Here is a 20,454-nt window from a genome sequence, read left to right as displayed (position 1 = left end):
AAAAGTAGAATAGTAAAGGTGTAGTACGCAGGTGATTTAGCAGATTTGAAAGACAAGTCTTTGATAAAGATGAGGACGCTAGAAGGCGCGGTATTTATGCTTCTGGAAAATATTGGTTTCGCGGTATTTCATTAATTATGGTTCTGGAGTGTGGGTGGTTTGAAGTGAGAACTTCGGGAATGGGAGCAAAGTCAGAAGCTTCAAATATAGGAGGGGTGAAGGAGGAACCTGACATCTTTGTAAATCTCTAGTGGTAAAACACCGTGATGAATTTTTACTACTAGCATTAGTAGTACCTATTACACACGAAAGTGACTATATGGTGGCAAAACATAACAAGACAAGACTATGCGAAATTTCGAAAATATTGATTTTTTTTTTCTCCTCCAGAATCTGAAAATGAAGAAGACGAAGAGTCATGCATAATACTTAAAAAAGAAGTGATGAGAAGTGCCACCTCAGATAGCCTGTTTACCGAAGAGGAAACATTATCTATTACAAAGCCAAGCAGCGCAGACAGTTCGCGAAGTTTGAAGTCAGTTCTTCCAACACATGTAAGCTTTATTTTGTTGCATGGAGGGATAAGCGATGTCTGGGGAAAAATTAAGCGATGTAAAATGGCATGTAATGAAGTAGCAATGTATCTATAATAATAATAAAAACAGAAACGTGGGAAATTTCCGGCGAGTGAAGAAAACATAAAAAGTGCTGATATCTCTTCAGATGCCTTCAGTGCAAGAAAGAAGTAAAAGCTTAACGAAAAATCCGAGTAACCACAAATAAAAAATTAAAAGCAGCAAAAAATAGTCATTGATGCAAATGTAAGCGAAAAAATCAACCCAAATAAAAAGTATTCAAAATAGATGCATAAATAGATAATAATAACAATAATAAAAAGATAAATAATATCCAAAGGTTAGCGTTAAAAAAAATGCAGCGAATAGAAAAACTAAAATAAGAGAAATCACTCTGTCACGCGAAAAAAAAGGGTGGCTGGATGAAAAACAGCAAAAGAGAGTGCATTCAAGCAGTCAAATGCGGAGGAATTCTTGACGTGTTAGCTGACGCTGCTTATCTCCTCCGGGGTCGGCTTAAGTAGGCACAACAAGGTTTAAAGACTTTGCCTGCAAAATCTAAGGGGGTTGGCACCGACTCAAGAGCCCTCTAAGAGAACAAAAAACCTTGTTGGCTCTTTCGTTTAAATTATAAGTCAGTAAAAGAACTTGTTGTGTCTTTACACACCATTTCTTCAAGTAAACTCTCTGTTTAGGTTTGGAACTGTCTGTCATGGATTTTGGATTCCTCTTCAATTGAAGATAATTTGTTTATTAAAGATTAAAGATTGTCAATTAAAGATTTATGCCATTGGTAGTTATTTTTTAATGGTTGCAGCAATAGTTGCAACCTAGTAAAGAGTGAAGTGAATCAATAAATTAGGCAAGACGTTAATTTTACATTAGTTTTTTACATTAGTTTGACAAGCTAATGTTGAAGAAAATCAATAAATTAGGCTAGATAATAGTTTTATATTAGTTCTACATTAGTTTTTTACATTAGTTTTACAAGCTAATATTGAAGTAAATCAATAAAACAGGCTAGTCATTAGTTTTACATTAGTTTTTATATTAGTTTTACAAGCTAATGTTGAAGTAAATCAATAAATTCGGCTAGACATTACTTTTACAAGCTAATGTTGAGTTATATTAAATAAGAAAACCAAAAAGACTTCTGTATAACTTTGTTCATACTTGTCTATAATAGTTTGGTAATTAAGAAGTTATACAGAGAACCATACTATTTTCCATGTTTAAAGGAAACATAATATTTTTAATTAATTTCCTTTTTATGTTCCTGGCCTCCCCCAGGCCATTCAGCGTGTCCCCAGGTGGCGATTGGGGAACGCCCTATAGATATGTAGGGTACCTCCATAGGAGGCACGGACCAAGAGGGGACCTTGTCCCTGGGGGTCCATAAGAGAAACTGGGGCAACCTCGCCCGGGGTCATAAATACAGGCCGGGGAGGAAGAAGGCCCCTCAAATGTACGCTCAAAAGGGCCCTCTGGTTTGTCCACAAGTCCCATGAGTTACAAACCTTCTCCCAGTAATGGGTTAAATTGCGTGGTGATGCAGAACACCATCGCGGGAGAATCCTCTATAGGACGACAACTGCGGCAGGGCGTAAGATCCAGATCTATGGACAACGGCCTCTGCAAAGGGCTGCCTCGACCTTTTCGGGGTACCTGCAAGACTGGGGTCCTTGCGGTCAACTCTATTCCAACTTGAGGAGTGGCGCCTCTCGAGGAAATTATAGCCTAGTGAACGACAGAGCATTTGCTCGGGATTCTGACTAATGGACAATTCTTCTGGGCTTGGTATGTTTTGACGGGCGTTTTCGGGCTTAAAAACCTCTTCCTAGCTAATTTATCTATTATGGGCTACCTCCCTTCAGTAGTATAATATTTGTAGGCATGAAAATATAATGAGTCGGAGGTGATAGGCTTGAGATAGTCTATGCAGGATTTTGGCTCTTGTTGATAGAAGAGCATCGCCAAGTGCTGAAAACCATGCTGTGACCAAGATGCGCCCAGGATTGCACAAAGCCTCCATTCATGGAGGTCCCAGGGACTTCTTGCTGTCCAGTTCTAAGCCAGCTTAAGCACTTCGGTGTAGATTTGAGAAGATATGTGATCCCCGTCCTGCAATGGTATCCGAGATAATTGCTTTTCCTGAGGCGAAAATAATTTCAGTGATTTAAAGAACATGAAAATTGGAACTTGGAATGTGACGACGTTAAAAAATGACTGTTGTATCGACATTTTGACTGACGAATTCAGACGATTCGAACTGGATTTATTATGAGTTTCAGAAACTCATATCCCAGGGGTAGGAAGCATGAAATTAGGTGGTATAGAATTTGTTTACTCAGACAGGAAGGATGGGGTAAATAGACAGGGAGCAGGGCTCATGATGAGTAAGGAAGCGGCTAAGTCCTGTTTAGGCTTGGAAGGTATTAATAATAAAATACTTATTGCTCATTTTATGACTAAAAAGTTCAGGGTATCAGTTATAGTAGTATACGCCCCTGTCGAACCGACTGACGAAGATACTAGTGACTCAGATGAATTTTTCTTACAGTTACAGGAGCAAATAGACAGGGTGTCAGGTAGAAATATGATATTATTACTGGGAGATTTTAACGCCCAGGTCGGTAGGAATTGGGATAGATGGTATCCTAGCCTAGGTAAATTTGGTGTTGGAAAAAAAACAGTGATGGATACAGACTTTTGCAATTTTGTATGTATATCAATCTAATATATAACCAATCGTACTGGCATGTTAACAAATTGAGAGAGAGTAGTCAATCCGGACTTGGCCCAGTTAAAGATAGGAATGGGGCCGCAATTAGCGATAAGGAAAAAACTAAAGAGAGATGGGACGAACATTTTGAGAATTTGCTTAACCGAGATAGAGTTGCAGAAAAAAGATCTAGAGGAAAATGAAAAAGTTTGTGATACCTTGGATGTGAAGGAAGATTTTTTTCTTAGGAGGAATTAACAACAGTACTAAAAGGATTAAAAATAATTAAGTTCCAGGTCCTTATAGGGTGGTAAATGAGTTTCTTAAATATGGTGGCTCTGAGGTTAGAATTAAGTTACTGAAGATTATGAATATGATTTTTGAAAAAGGGAAAGTACCTAACGAGTTTAAGAAAACCTTAATTAAGCCACTTTATAAGAAAGGTTAAAAAAGTGAGTGTGGTAATTATCGAGGCATTAGTCAATTATCGAGGCATTAGTCTGGTCTCTGTAAGTAGTAAATTACTTAGTAATATGATACTTTTTAGACTGAGAGACGCCGTAGACAATATTTTGAGAGAAGAAAAGTGCGGTTTTAGAAAAGGTAGTGGATGTGTTGACCAAATTCTCACTCTTAGGCTAATAATTGAGAAGTGCCTGAGTTTTCAAACACCTTTGGTCCTCAGTTTTATAGATTATGAGCAAGCGTTCGATTCTGTTGATAGAAGAGCTTTAGTAAAGGTTTTATCCTTGTATGTTATACCAGACAAATACATTAATGTGATTAGTGCTATGTACGAGAATAACACTGCTGCGGTTAAGGTAGGAAATGAGTTTAGCAGCTGGTTTTGTATTAAATCAAGATTTAAGCTGGGTTATGTTCTATCCCCCTTTATATGGATTATCTTGATAGACTTCGTCTTAAGGAGCACTGGAAAGGCAATGGGGGACGGAATCAAATGGGGAGGAAAAAGTCTAGATTATGCTGATGATTTAAGCATTCTAGAGGAAAGTGTGAGCAAAATGAATGAGGTTCTAGAGGTTTTGCGAGTTCAGGGTGCTAGAATAGGTTTGAAAATTAATGTTAAGAAGACTAAGTCACTAAGGCTAGGAATAAGGGAAGATGAAAAGCTGACGCTGGGCAATGAAAAGATTGATCAGGTGGGCAGCTTCTTTTACCTTGGTAGTGTTATTAGTAAAGATGATGGGAGCAGTGAAGATGTTAAAAGTAGGATAGCCAAGGCTCAGGGTGATTTTTTCACAATTAAAAAGAGTTTGGAAGAATAGGAAGATCAGTCTGCAAACCAAGATTAGAATATTTGAAGCTACTGTCAAATATGGCTCTGAAGCATGGACGCTCCGAAAAGCGGATGAAGATTTGCTAGATGTTTTCCAGAGGAATTGCTTAAGGATTGTTCTGGGTACCCGGCTGACTGACCGTATTTCACACAATAGGCTATTCGAAAAATGTGGTTCAATACCGTTCTCTAAGGTTATAATGAAAGAAAGGTTGAGGTGGCTAGGGCACGTTTTGCGTATGAAGGATGACAGATTGCGGTAGATTGTCCTTTTCGGCCAACCATCTAGGGCTAAACGGAAAGCAGGCCGTCCTCGTCTGGGGTGGGAGGACGTCATAAAGAAAGATTTAAGGGAAATGGGAACTTCCTGGGAGGGTTTAAAAAGAGATGCTTTGAATAGATTGAGGTGGAGGAGGAGCGTGCTTAGCTGTTTTGGCCTCAGGCGGCTTTGTGCTGCGGTGAGTTGTTGGTAGTAGTAGTAGTAGTAGTAAAGAGTGAATCATAGCCCATCGCACCCCAAAAAAGTGTTTTATTTAAAATCCTTTAGTGTCAATATTGACACTAATTTACGATGGTATCCATTATCCATGTTAAGTTTTACTGTAAAAAATATTGATAAATCTGTGGAAATGTCCAAAAATAAACCTCAAGAGCCGATGCGGATCGAACTAATCGTAAAAAATGTCCTTGGAATCGTCATAGCTATAATCCTGAAACTGGAGGTTTTCGGCCCACCAAGAAAGTCACATTCCAGCTTGTCTTGCGGTAATGTGTCCTCTTTTTTCACCTGGCGCTAGTGGTACTCTCGAATATCATAGAGCTGTTCATATGTTCATTTGAAAGCTGTTGATTGTATCAACGTGCTTTTTATACATTTGTCTTCATATCATTAAAGTAAAATGCAATTTCTTCAAAAAATAATTTTTTTATGTCTTTTCCGTATTAGCCCTCAAAAATAACAACAGGTGGAGGTGAAAAGGGCACCAATATAAATCACCATGGTCAAAAACCCATAACAGGGGGTTCTCAGCTCTTGCTTTTGAGAACCGGAGAAAATCGTACATTATCCTGAATTCCCTGAATTCCCCTTTTCTCAGGTGCTAGTCCTAATAAAGAGCTATAGCTTCAAAAAAGGGGTTCTCTCTTTATTGGGTTCCATCTAAGAAAATGTCAAAGGCTTTTACTGTGTATGACATTATTAAGAAATCATTAAAAGGATTTGCTAGGTGATAAATATTATTAGTCTTGGATTCTCTTTAAATGTTTATGGCATAGAAACTAGTCATCCACTTAGGTGTATTATTAGTTTTTGAATCTTTTGAAGACTCACCCCCCGAATATTGTGACCCCCCCCCCCTCCCTTCTTCGATTCTGAATAATGTCTTTTTCTTTTTATTCCATTTTGAAATTTTATTTTTGGTATTCTCATAGAAAAATTCCCCTCCTAGATTTGAAAAATATACCCCCTTCCCATAATCTCCGTGAATCGACAACTCTGCTTGACGGCAATATGTTCCTCCCAGTTTCACTAGCAGTCAACTGTCACCATTAATGTCGTCATTAGATTACTCTGAACTGCTATTGGTCTTTGTGATACCAGAGCTTGACGTGATTCAGTATGTGTTAAATATTACTTCAATCACGTCATTCCTTGGATTATTGCGGATTATTGCCCGGATAATCCACCAGGACAAAAATATGCTGAAGCCTGTTCATGTTTTTTCCACAAGGCTATCTTCTGAGTCACTTATGAACACTAAACGAAGAGTTGTCCCAACAATACTTCCTTGGGGTACTCCGGACAGAACTGTAGTTTTTTTCGAAATAAAACTGTCAAGGGAAACACGTAAGTAACCTTGACGAAGGAAGTCAGTAAGCACACAAAATAACTGACTAATAGTTCCTCAAAGAAGGTCCTCATTCCATATACAATCAATGGGATTTGTGATGTTAAAGAAGATGAATATCATGTTCGACTTGTTGTCACGATTCTTTAAAAACGGCTCCTGAAACACAAGGGCGGGCCGTTTAATTAGAACAATAAGAAGCGTTTTTAAAAGTACTTAAAAAAAACTTAGTGTGTAGAGCGAGATATATAGGATGGGGCAACCCCCTAGTAACAATTTCTGTTAGCTTTACGTTTTAATGTTGCTCCTTACTTTCAGTTGAAAAAACTGTTTTTTATTATTGTTAAATAAATCATCTCAATCAGTCAATCAAAAGAAACAGTTTCCACTAACATCCTTCAGTTATGATTTTTTCCTGTTTGTATAGTCTATTTCTTCTGTAGTCTTCCTGTGGATTCGCTTTCCAAGTCTATACAATTCTTTCCTTTCCGCGAATGGCAGCTTTCCGTCAGTCGTAGACATAAAATTGGAAAATTAACCCTGCTTCGCTACCCACCAAATGGATAACACCCTTAAATGAAAAGCATCCGCTGTCAAGTACGCTTGATTTTATATAAATTTTTTCTCGGGGATAACCTCCTAAATATCTATTCTTTTCCATGTGTTCAGATGGTGAGCTTAAGAGTTATATGCAACAGCACAAGATATGGAGCTGTTTTTTACTTTTGAGCCCAAAACTGGCTAAGCTCACCTCTGAGAACAAGAGAAGGAAGAATTACTCGTAGTCCAAAGGCCAGCTTGAAGCACTGTAAGCTCTATTACATCGTTCCTTAAAATTTAACTTTATCGTATCTTAATAGGTGTCATATGGATTTTACACGTATTAAATAAAAAAACAAGTTTTTTTTTAACTGAAAGTAAGGAATGACGTTAAAACTTAAGACGAACAGAAATTATTCCGTATATGAAAGGGGCTGTCTCCTCCTCAACGCCTCGCTCTTTACGCTAAACTTTTTTATTGTTTAAAAAAATAAGAGTTGTGAGAAAGTCAAACTTTAGCGTAAAGAGCGAGGCGTTGAGGAGGAGATAGCCCCTTTCATATACGGAATAATTTCTGTTCGTTTTAAGTTTTAACGTCGTTCCTTACTTTCAGTTAAAAAAAAAACTTGTTTTTTTTTAATTTAATTTTTGAACGTTTTTGAATTAATGCAGGTTTTGATTGTGGCTCACCGTAAATGAATAATTAAAACAGGTTTTTGAATTAATGCAGGTTTTGATTGTGGCTCACCGTACATGAATAATTAAAACATAATTTGCATGTTAATTGTACTTTTATCTGGTTAAATGGCTTTCTCGAAAGTTGTTTAATTTTATTTACGAACATCTTTATTAGTAATAAAAATACGTAACTTACAAATTAACATACGTAACGAACTTCTATATTTATATATATTTAATAAGTATATTAGGGGGCTCGCCCCCTAGTCAATACCTTGTTCTTTAAGCTAAAGTTCGAATTTTGTTCCAATTCTTTAAAAATGACCGCTTAATCACAAAGGCCGTTACTTAGAATAAATAGCTCTTATGAAAGTACTAAAAAATCTTCGGCTTAAAGAGCGAGGTATTGACTAGGGGGTGAACCCAATCATACACGTAATATTTTCTGTTCGTTTTAAGTTTTGATGTTACTCCTTATTTTCAGTTGAAAAACTTGTTTTTTTTTATATTTAATTTCCGATCTTTTTTTTAAATAATGCTGGGAAATCCGGCGCCCCCTTCATAGCAACGTCCCTTCCCCCATGAAAACTTCCTTCATGGAAAGATCCTCCCATATAAACCCCCGACACACCCCCAGCCACCTACCAGAAAAAAATCCCCCCCCCCTGAAAACTTCTGTATACTTCCCAATAACCAATATTATATGTTAACATTGGGTAAAGTTCATAACTTTCAGCCCTCCCCCCGGGGACTTCGGGGGACTAAGTCATCCTGAAAGACATAGTTATCATATTTTCGACCATGCTAAACAAAATGGCTATCTCAAAATTTTCATCAGGTAACTTTGGGTAAAAAATGAGCGTGGGAGGGGGCCTAGTTGCCCTCCATTTTTTTGGTCATTTAAAAAGGGCCCTAGGACTTTTAATTTCCGTTCCAATGAGTCCTCCCGCGATATTCTAGGACCACTGAGTCGATACGATCACCCCTGGGAAAAAAAAACAAATAAACACGCATCCGTGATCTTTCTTCTGGCAAAAATGCAAAATTCCACATTTTTGTAGATAGGAGCTTCAAACCTCTACAGTAGGGTTCTCTGATACGCTGAATATGATGGCGTGATTTTCATTAAGGTTTCATAACTTTTAGGGGGTCTTTCCCCCTTCTTTCGAAAATCAGCCAAATTTTCTCAGGCGCGTAACTTTTGATGGGTAGCACTAAACTTGATGAGAATTATATGTTTGAAATCAGCATTGAAATCTGATTCCTTTGATGTATCTATTGGTATCAAAAACCCGTTTTCTAGAGTTTCTGTTACCATTGAGCCGGGTCGCTCCTTACTTACAGTTCGTTGCCACGAACTGTTTGAAAGAAGCTCATACAAAATAGCGCTAAGTAGATTCTGTCTTGTATTCATTTATACGGTGATTAGAAGGGACCGTGCCTTTCTCTCTTTTTAGTATATTCATATTAAGAAACATGTTTTCCTCTTATTCTGAACTGATGATGAATTGAACTGAAGATGAAGGTATTCTGAACTGAAGATGAATTGGAAAAATAGAATAGTAGCTTTACTAGCGTTATTTGCCATATTCACATTAAAGCCCAAAAATGATGAATTCTTATTGCCGTTGTTTACCAGTCAATACAAGGCTCTGCACTAACTATGGCGGGGCTATAGGGGGCTCCTATTCACGAGGTTTGGGGGAGGGGTCATTTTTCTTCTTTTTTTGATGAGAGACAATAAAAAGTTGTTTTTTTTTAATCTATAGGAAGGGGTATTTTTTATTCCTCTGACGAAAATACCTAAATGTAACCATTGAAACTTTTAACTTTGATACTAAGAGGAACTAGAAAAATAGAATTGTTGCGTTATTAGTGATATTGGCCATATTTACACTAATGCCAAAAAATGAAAAATTCTTAGTGCCGTTATTTGCTCATTAAGGGTTTAGAAGTACCTATTCCCAAATATTTGGGGGGAGGGTTTTTATTCTTTTTTTGGAGAGACAAAAAAGGTATTTTTAAATCTAGTGGAGGGGGCAGTTTTTTTTATTCTTGTAATGAAAATATCAATAATTTTTTTTTCAAAATGTAAGGGCTGTAATTGCCCCCTCCCTGTCCCTTCTCCAACTGGAGCCTCTCTGGGGCTTTAAGTAGCAAATGGTTTACTAGTAAGTACCATTTTCTATTACACCTTACTTGATTAGAGTTTTTGTTTTGTATTAGTAGTTGCCGGTTGCATGACGTTGTAAATGATTATTTTAGGGTTTCTCAGCATCACTGTCTCATTTATGCTCCTCAGAAATTATTGAGAACTTGGAGCATTTCGTCTACTCAGTTCCTCCAAAGGGAGTACTAATTCAATGCCGGGTGACGAGAGATAGAAAAGGTGTGGACAGAGGGTTGTATCCAACGTATTTTGTTCATATGGAAAGGGAAGATGGTAGAAAGGTAAGACATACATCGTTTTTTCTAGTTTCGCCCCCCCCCCTCCACTCGAAGGAATTTTGTTTTGGGGACTTCTGAGAAAAAACTGGATAAATTGGAGCTACTAACAAAAGCAATACTGGCATGTTCAAGACAAAAAAAAATGTTCGTGGCGCGTAAATGTCCTGATTGGCCAATAAAGGGGAATTTTGAAGCGGTCTTAACCAGAGGGACACTTTTTCGATCCTTCAAGGGAGGAGTTCACCCAAGTGCGTGGGTTGAGGAGCCTTAGAAAGTAAGTTTTTGTTGTGACGCTTTCAAACTATTTGGAGGAAACGTGAAGTAATCTAGAGATGGGAGTGTTTCGGGTAAGGCTGGGCTAGGACAAAAAATACTGTACTGGGAATTTCTACTGATCAATTGGGCAAAAACTTCAATTGCATGTTTGTAACAATTTTGCTACTTGATTAGAGATCTAACGTCATGTTGTATATATTTTATTAATTAAATCTTAGTGAACTTAATTATATGTCTTTAGCTTCATATTGTAATATTTTCATTACTCCGTATCTCCAAAACAACTTACATTGACATCTGTAACATGGTTACAACTAAACTGCCTGCCAAGAGGTTTGAGTAGATCATAATTTTTTTTCAAGGTTTCTTGGAAAGATTTGTCTGTAGAATTGGCTACATGTAGATTCGTTATGTGCGCATATTTGTTTCAAGGTGTCTTCATTCAGAAAGGTCAGTGTTAAAGTTTTCTTTGGGGAGGGGCAATGCTTCAAAGCCAAAAATTTGGCTTTGCCAAAATTTTGGCTGGCCAAAATTTCAAATTATCTTCGGGAGTTCAATCCTGACTATAGGGTGGCTTGAGTAATTACACCGTATGAATTTGTATGCTTCTAGATTGATTAGTCCAGCCAATTTTTCTGGGCAAACGCGAAAAGCCACACACAAACAATTTATTTTAAGCATGTACGAGATGGCAAAGTTGGATTGAAAACAAATAAAAATATATGAAAAAAACCATTTAATGGCCGTTTAGGGTCAAATTTCAAGGCTAAATTGGAATAATGACAAGCGGGGTTAGCAGAGAATAGGAATTCTAAATTATTAGATAAATTTGGATTTCTAAGTTAGCGGAGAAATAGAGCAAGTGAAGTAGAAATACTGATAAGTAATGATATTCTACTAGCCTTCATTTCTTATCTAATAAAAATAAATGTATGCAAACACTTCTACTTTCACTTGTTTTTTCCCTAATCAGGGGTGGATAAAGAGCGATTGGAACGATTGGGCCTAATCGGGCCTAGCATTTGAAAGGGCCCTGCGTTATCATCAAAATGAACAAAAAAGAAGATTTTAAAATTTAAAGCAACTTGTTTTTGACGATGAGGGATAAATTATGAGTTATTCAAATAATTAGAAATATTTTTATTTTAAGTTTACATTGCTGGATGAGATTTATTAATGTATTTATTATTATATTATACATACTTTATAAAATAGAAAATTGACACCCTTAAAAATTCGTATGAAATTTATTGAATTTAATCAGGATAGTCCTATGTTAGAGAGGTTTTGGTCTACGTACTTTAACTACTTTACGTACGTAAACTACTCACGTATATCTTATTAAAATATTTAATATATTGAGAGAGCCCCGCCAAAAACAAAATCCAATCAGGCCTCGCACCTATTCAATCCGGTCTTGCTCCTAATCGTAGACGTATTTACTTCAGACAGAATACGTTTTCGCGAGCTCCTTATAGATTGATAATTTATTCAGCCGCTAGACCATACACAAACATTACAATGATTATATTAGAGAACAGCCAGCATACACTTAAATAAATGGTATAACTACTAAAAACAAACAAAAATCTTAAACCCTTTATTTATCTCTTTTTAAACCCTTTTTAAAAATCCGGTCACTGCTATAATCGTCTTCAAGGATGAAGACTTAAGGATCCCAGGAGAAAAACTTCCCCATCACCTAAATACTTCAATCTCAAACCTGAAAGCCCTTGGCACACCGCCAAGAATTGGAGCAAATTTTCTTTCCCTATGCAACATAAAGAGCAGGTATAACATGATCTAGGGCCCTGAGCATTTCGTTCAAATACATTTAATCTACTTTTTAAGGGCAAACCATTTGCTCAGATCTGGAGCCACAGACGTAAGTTTTCCGGTGGCAAATTCAGCTTAAAATATTATTCTAGTCCAAAAGACTCTTTATCTTAGAATACTGGCGCAAAATTTCAGTTTTCGAATCTGTTCATGCCAGAGTTGGATCTCTTGATCCTCTTTAACATGTTTTAGCTTCCGATAAATTTCCTCTGGATCCCCTGTTGGACCAAGACCTTCATTCCAAGCGTATGAAAGTCCGGCTTTATCAAGGAGGGCTTTAACATGGAACGGCCACGATCTTTTTCTACCTTGCTGGAATAATTCCAAATATGCGGCTTTCATAAGCCTCTTATTTGGTAGTTGGGTAATTTTCAGCCAAAAGTTTACTACGTGTAATAACTTATCTTTAACCACCGGAAAAAACCCAGATCTCCCTTTAGAGCCCGTCTATGAGTTGTAGCATTTACTCTAACCAATCTTTTACAATATTGTAATTGAGCCATTTCTAATTGCGGGATCACCTCATATCCCCAAAGCTCCGCACCATAATGAATAGTAGGGCGGATTTTCGATTGAAATAAATACTTATGCATTTTAATATTTTTAATTTCATTTAAAGCTGAAATCCTTAAAACTGTTGAAGAAACCGCTTTACCTCTACCTACCATTTCGTTTACTTTATCCTTCCAATTTCCTTTATTATTTAATACAAACCCTAAATACTTAAAAGTTGCACTTTTTTTCAACTCAATACCCTTGAATAAAAATTTATCATCATTTTTATTTGTCCCAAAAACTACAATTTCAGTCTTTTGGATATTTAATCTCACTTTCCTTTTTCCAAATAAACATCTAATATGTTCAACAGTTTTTGCAAATCTTCGGCGCTTCTAGCTATCAGCGCCACATCATCTGCAAATAACAACAGAGACAAAGCTAAATTTCCTAAACTCACAGTTGGCGCCCATTTTTTCTCAAAAAACTCAACAATATCATTAATATATAAACAAAATAGCCTCGGTGACAAGGTGCTACCCTGTTTAACTCCTACCTCGCAACTAAATAAATCCGAATACCCTTTCCCTGCTACCTTAACCATTCCTCTTGTTAGCCTATACATATCACACACTAGTCGAACAAAAATACGGGACAGTCCTATCCTCAACAATTCTACGCACAACAAAATCCTATCAACACTATCGAATGCTCGCTAAAAATCTACGAAAGCTACCAATAAATTACTCTTACCTCTACTATACTTTTCTATCAAAGCCTTAAGTACAAATATCCTGTCAACTGTGCTATATCCTTACCTGAATCCACCTTGTTCCTCACGAATTATTCGATGTTTCTTTAACCAATTAGCTAGCCTATTATCAATCAATTTCTCTAGAATCTTACTTAAACATGGTACCAGAGCTATAGGCCTATAGTTGCAATGCAACCTCGGATCCCCTTTTTTAAATAACTGTAAAATTAAAGACGTCTTCCATCCTGAAACACGAATTCCTGATGAAAGCACGCTTTTAGACAGCAGTATAAAAATTGGCATAAATTAACTTGAAAACTTTTTATATAAACGAGTCGGAATTCCATCAATTCCAGGAACTGTTCCTCCATCCAATTTCCTTAACACATGAGCAACCTCCTCAATATCCACCTCCTCTGTTAACGAATAATCTTCCTCCCTCATAGGGTAATTATATTCCTCCGAAATATTCCCAAATTCTTCATCAGGGGCCCCCCTTGCGTACTTTCCTGCCCGACCCCCCCCCCCACTACCAGGAAAAATCTCCCCTGAAAACGTCTGTACTGTATACTTCCAAATAACCAATACTATATGTTAACATTGGGTAAAGTTAATAACTTTCAGCCCTCCTCCCGGGAACTTCGGGGGATTAAGTCATCCTAAAAGACATACTTATAATATTTTCGTACATGCTGAACAAAATGGCTATCTAAAAATTTTGATCAGGTGACTTTGGGAAAACAATGAGCGTGGGAGGGGTCTAGTTGCCCTCCATTTTTTTGGTCAATTAAAAGGGCACTAGAACTTTTAATTTCCTTTCCAATGATCCCTCCCACGATATTCTAGGACCACTGGGTCGTTAAGATCACCTCTGGAAAAAAAAAAATAAACACGCATCCGTGATCTTTCTTCTGGCGGAAAATGCAAAATTCCACATTTTTGTAGATAGGAGCTTGAAACCTCTACAGTAGAGTTCTCTGATACGCGGAATATGATGGTGTGATTTTCATTAAGGTTCTATAACTTTTAGGGGGTCTTTCCCCCTTTTTTGAACATCATCCAAATTTTTTCAGACGCGTAACTTTTGATTGATAGGATTAAACTTGATGAAACTTATATATTTGAAATCAGCATTAAAATTCGATTCTTTTGATGTATCTATTTGTATCAAAATACCGTTTTCTAGAGTTTCGGTTACCATTGAGTTTCGGTCCCAATAACCAATACTAGCGTATATGTTAACATTGGGTAAAGTTCATAACTTTCAGCCCTCCTCCTGGAGGCTTCGAGGGATTAAGTCATCCTAAAAGACATATTTATCATATTTTCGACCATGCTGAACAAAATGGCTATCTCAAAATTTTGATCAGGTGACTTTGGGAAAAAAATGAGCGTGGGAGGTGGCCTAGTTACCCTCCATTTTTTTTGGTCACTTAAAAAGGGCACTAGAACTTGTAATTTCCGTTCCAATGAGCCCTCCCACGATATTCTAGGACCACTGGGTCGATACGATCACCCCCGGGGAAAAAAAACAAAAAAAAAAACAAAAAAACAAATAAACACGCATCCGTGATCTTTCTTCTGGCAAAAAAACGGAAAATTCCACATTTTTGCAGATAGGAGCTTGAAATTTCTACAGTAGGGTTCTCTGATACGCTGAATCTGATGGCGTGATTTTCATTAAGATTCTATGACTTTTAGGGGGTCTTTCCCCCTTTTTTCGAAAATCAGCCAAATTTTCTCAGGCGCGTAACGTTTGTTAGGTAAAATTAAACTTGATGAAACTTATATATTTGAAATCAGAATTAAAATCTGATTCTTTTGATGTATCTATTGGTGTCAAAATTGCGTTTTTTAGAGTTTCGGTTACCATTGAGCCGGGTCGCTCCTTACTTACAGTTCGTTACCACGAACTGTTTGAAATGTTCCGGCCAGCTATTTGGATCCGGGATTCCCTCTGGCGCTTTTCCTTGTCTTTGGTTTACCCTTCTCCAGAATTTCTTCATTATATATTCCTTCAAAATTCCTTATATTTTTTCTTCCGTGTCTTCAGCAAAAGTTTTCTAAGGTATCTGAAGCAAACGAAACCAGTTATTTATGTCTGTCTCTCTTTTGCCATTGATTGACACAAGTCTTGTTAAATGTCCGGTGACTGTCCGATCTTGATACTTTTGATGTTTCGCTATATTTGTTGAATTCTGTAGTACAGTTTAGAGTAGAAGACAGAAATAATGGTTTAAAATAACAGTGCTGCATCACAATAAACAAATATTAGAGACATTTTTTTTATTTTACTTCTCCTTTTTATATTGTAAACAGGCTTCGAGAGAAAATCAGGGTACTTGTCTAATATACAATAACCACTCGAGAATTTGTGACGTGAAAAACTAATCAATCAACTTCTTTAATAAGACAATTGCTATTGCTCGCTAGGCAAACGGGGGTTTCTCACTCCGTCAACAATATTTCTTTGGGACTGAGGGGCAAAAAAGGTACCTAGGATAGGTTAGGTTACGTATTTAATATAATGCGCTCTGGGCGGCCCCCCCTTCCATAATCATTTGTGGTAGTTTTTATAATTTTGTTACTAGAGCATTACATATTCTTCATATTTGGTTTTATTTCATTAGCATTCACCAAACTTCACTTCTCGAGTTTTTATTGCATAATAGACAAGTAGCGAAAATCATAAACCATATGATATTTAGGGGGAAGGGCTTGGGGCAATGGCCCTTCTCCCCTGCACCTATGGTTTCCTTAAGCAGCGTATGGCCAGGTTCTATGTATAAGATTTCCTGGAAAAATACTGCTTTAGATAAATTTTTGAAAAATTAAATGCTGAATGTTTGCCTATAAGAAAGTCAATTTTTAAGGAATTAGAACCCTGCTTCTGTGGCAATTTATGAGGCAATCCCACAAGTATAATAGAAAAGTGTGAAGTATAAGCTTGACTGTAGTGATATTTGTACTCACACTTTGACTTTAGGCCCCCTTCCAGGTTATAGACGGCGGAAAAAGCTTTGCAACTCTGCTCCTCTTGATGGAAAACCTAATTAGGAGAGGGGAGCCTCATGAATTTCAATTTCAACAATTCCCAGAAACTATTTAAGGCTGTCCTCTCATTTTGCACGAGATCTGTCGGGCAAGACTGTCTGTAAGCTCTAGGATCAAGGTCATAGACCAGTTAGGCTAATTTGGTTGTTGGAATGCGCAGGAGGCCTTCGGGAAGTCTTTGCATTTGATTATCAAATGCTATTTGTCTATTTTTTATTTGCTATTTGTCATTTGTCTGTCTGACATGTCTACTCTATGAGGCATGGTGAAATGCTATTTGTCATTGCTATTTGTCATTTGTCTATCTGACATGTCTACTCTATGAGACATGGTAATGCTATTTGTCATTGCTATTTGTCATTTGTCTATCTGACATGTCTACTCTATGCGAGATTGTGAAATGCTATTTGTCATTTGTCATTGCTATTTGTCATTTGTGTCGGACATGTCTACTCTATGAGACATGGTGAAATGCTATTTGTCATTTTTCTATTTGACATGTCTACTCTATGAGACATGGTGAAATGCTATTTGTCATTGCTATTTGTCATTTGTCTATCTGACATGTCTACTCTATGTGACATTGTGAAATGCTATTTGTCATTTGTCATTGCTATTTGTCATTTGTGTGTCTGACATGTCTACTCTATGCGACATTGTCAAATGCTATTTGTCATTTGTCTGTCTGACATGTCTACTTTATGAGACATGATGAAATGCCATTTTTCATTGCTATTTGTCATTTGTCTATCTGACATGTCTACTCTATGAGACATGGTGAATTGCTATTTGTCATTGCTATTTGTCATTTGTCATTGTTATTTGTCATTTGTGTGTCTGACAAGCCTACTCTATGAGACATGGTGAAATGCGAAATGCTATTTGTCATTGCTATTTGTCATATTTGTCATTTGTCATTGCTATTTGTCATTTGTCTGTCTGACATGTCTACTCTATGAGACATGGTGAAATGCTATTTGTCATTGCTATTTGTCATTTGTCTATCTGACATATCTACTCTATGAGACATGGTGAAATGCTTTTTGTCATTGCTATTTGTCATTTGTCTATCTGACATGTCTACTCTATGTGACATTGTGAAATGCTATTTGTCATTTGTCATTGCTATTTGCTATTTGTCATTTGTCTATCTGACATGTCTACTCTGTGCGACATGGTGAAATGCTATTTGTCATTGCTATTTGTCACTTGTCTATCTGACATGTCTACTCTATGAGACATGGTGAAATGCTATTTGACATTGCTATTTGTCATTTGTCTATCTGACATGTCTACTCTATGCGAGATTGTGAAATGCTATTTGTCATTTGTCATTGCTATTTGTCATTTGTGTGTCTGACATGTCTACTCTATGAGACATGGTGCAATGCTATTTGTCATTTTTCTATCTGACATGTCTACTCTATGAGATATGGTGAAATGCTATTTGTCATTGCTATTTGTCATTTGTCTATCTGACATGTCTACTCTATGTGACATTGTGAAATGCTATTTGTCATTTGTCATTGCTATTTGTCATTTGTGTGTCTGACATGTCTACTCTATGCGACATTGTGAAATGCTATTTGTCATTTGTCTGTCTGACATGTCTACTCTATGAGACATGGTGAAATGCTATTTGTCATTGCTATTTGTCATTTGTCTATCTGACATGTCTACTCTATGAGACATGGTGAATTGCTATTTGTCATTGCTATTTGTCATTTGTCTATGTGACATGTCTACTCTATGCGATATTTTGAAATGCTATATGTCATTTGTCATTGTTATTTGTCATTTTTGAGTCTGACATGCCTACTCTATGAGACATGGTGAAATGCGAAATGCTAATTGTCATTGCTATTTGTCATATTTGTCATTGCTATTTGACATTGTGGAATGCTATTTGTCATTTGTGAGTCTGACATGCCTACTCTATGAGACATGGTGAAATGCGAAATGCTATTTGTCATTGCTATTTGTCATATTTGTCATTGCTATTTGACATTGTGAAATGCTATTTGTCATTTGTCTGTCTGACATGTCTACTCTATGAGACATGGTGAAATGCTTTTTGTCATTGCTATTTGTCATTTGTCTATCTGACATGTCTACTCTATGCGACATTGTGAAATGCAGTTATCATTGCTATTTGTCATTTGTGTGTCGGACATGTCTACTCTATGAGATATGGTGAAATGCTATTTGCCATTGCTATATGTCATTTGTCTATCTGACATGTCTACTCTATGAGACATGGTGAAATGCTATTTGTCATAGCTATTTGTCATTTGTCTATCTGACATGTCTACTCTATGCGACATGGTAAAAACCTATTTGTCGTTTGTCATTTCTGTTTGTCATTTGTCTGTCTGACATGTCTACTCTATGCGACATGGTGAAATTGATGGGCGAGAAGAAATGATAGAATTACAAGGCGTTTGTCTAGAGGTCAGTGTCAAAATGTGGCTTAAGTGTATTTTTAGGCAACTATTTTTAATTTTTGGTGGTTACCATATTACATTGGCAATAAGACTTTTCTGGCATAGAAGGAATTAAGTTTAAACTGCTCCGTGGTAACGATAGAGATCATGAATACGGCTAAACCAGTTAAAATTTATTTGTTACAAATACAAGGTGCATTTCTCTCGAAGCCTGCGGTGGCAAAGTAGAATTCATCTTTGCTTGGAAATACGGGAACCCGAGTTCGATCTCATCTGCTGCAGAACCTGGAATTGCATGGAGATTAGGCTATGTATTAGTGTTCCTAAATAATCAAACAAGAAGAAGAAGTTCTCTGGGGAGGCTGTTTTGGCCCTCTACCGGGCTGAATGTTGATGTAAATTTGGAATTGTCGATAATGAAGAGGGATTTTTTTTTGGTAACGAAGCCTTTCAATTTGACGAAGATGTTTCTAGTGACAGACGTCTATCCTCTGTGGGGCGATAGAACTGAAGGACTGTGTTTCAGCAACGTCGGTACTCATTTATAACTAGCAAATTGTAGAGATTGGCGTATATAAGACACGTGCACATGGCTGAAGCTTTTGTATTATGTGTAATCTATAGACAAAATTTAATAAAGTACAGTTGTACTTTCCAGGGCATTTCTACATGAAATTCAGGTCAAAACGATCGCACCTAAAATATGTATGCGATTCTGAATCGAAAATAGGAGTCACAATCTTTTCAGCTTGTTACTGAAAGAGCGCATTCGATATGGTGATTTTTATTCAAATGAGCCCTTTCTCAACATTCTACGACCACTGATTTGGTACGATCGCCCCTGGGAAGAACAAAATTGGCAAGGAAACGTTGTTTTCGTTGTTCAAGATGGGAGTTTCCCTATACGGGTTCTTCAACCAAGGTGATTACAATGGTGTAGTTTTAATTTTTAATCTGACACCATTTTCGAGGAGTTTCAGGATCTTTTACGAAACTCCCATAATTTTGTTTTTACAATAGACTTTTACTATTAAGATTAGCCAAAATAACAGCAATTATCTCTGAATCGGCTTCAGCTGATGCCAATTCTTCTTTACTTGACAGTGCTTTTCAGAACGCCATTTTGAACTTGAACTTCCGGTTACTATGAACTGTGATTTGGTCTTTACTAGGCTGCAGCTACAGCCGCAACCATAAAACTTAAATTTTTTCAGATTTTTCTCTTGGCAGCCGGAAAACGAAAGATACCAACCATAAAACATAATTTTTTTTACAGATTTTTCTCTTGGCCGCCAGAAAACGAAAGAAGAGTCGAACATCAAATTACGCTATAACTACAGATCCGACTGACCTGGCTCGGCGTGGCGATTCATACATTGGAAAACTCCGTTCCAATACTGTCGGCACTTGCTTCACATTGTATGATAACGGCGAAAGAAGGCCGGTTAGAAGCGAACTTGGTGTAATGCTATATGTAAGTACTGTCGT

General features: G+C 37.0%; 1 protein-coding gene across 3 annotated transcripts in view; it reads left to right on the top strand.

Moving 5' to 3' along the window:
• The window catches only part of LOC148944914 (tubby-related protein 3-like), a 197,710-nt gene that overhangs the window by 134,786 nt on the left and 42,470 nt on the right, over positions 1-20,454 (top strand). For all 3 annotated transcript variants that reach the window (XM_089098718.1, XM_089098719.1, XM_089098720.1), the window contains 3 exons: positions 391-554; positions 9,925-10,110; positions 20,243-20,440. In XM_089098718.1, coding sequence (XP_088954844.1) covers positions 391-554; positions 9,925-10,110; positions 20,243-20,440 — 548 coding nt within the window. The remainder of the gene's footprint in view (positions 1-390; positions 555-9,924; positions 10,111-20,242; positions 20,441-20,454) is intronic.

The sequence above is a fragment of the Artemia sp. Qi Xiang Cuo genome, chromosome 13 (genome assembly GCF_049724085.1).
Source record: "Artemia sp. Qi Xiang Cuo chromosome 13, ASM4972408v1, whole genome shotgun sequence".
NCBI lineage: Eukaryota > Metazoa > Arthropoda > Branchiopoda > Anostraca > Artemiidae > Artemia > Artemia sp. Qi Xiang Cuo.
The sequence above is the reverse complement of the archived record's forward strand: the minus strand, read 5'-3'. Positions and strand labels throughout refer to the sequence as shown.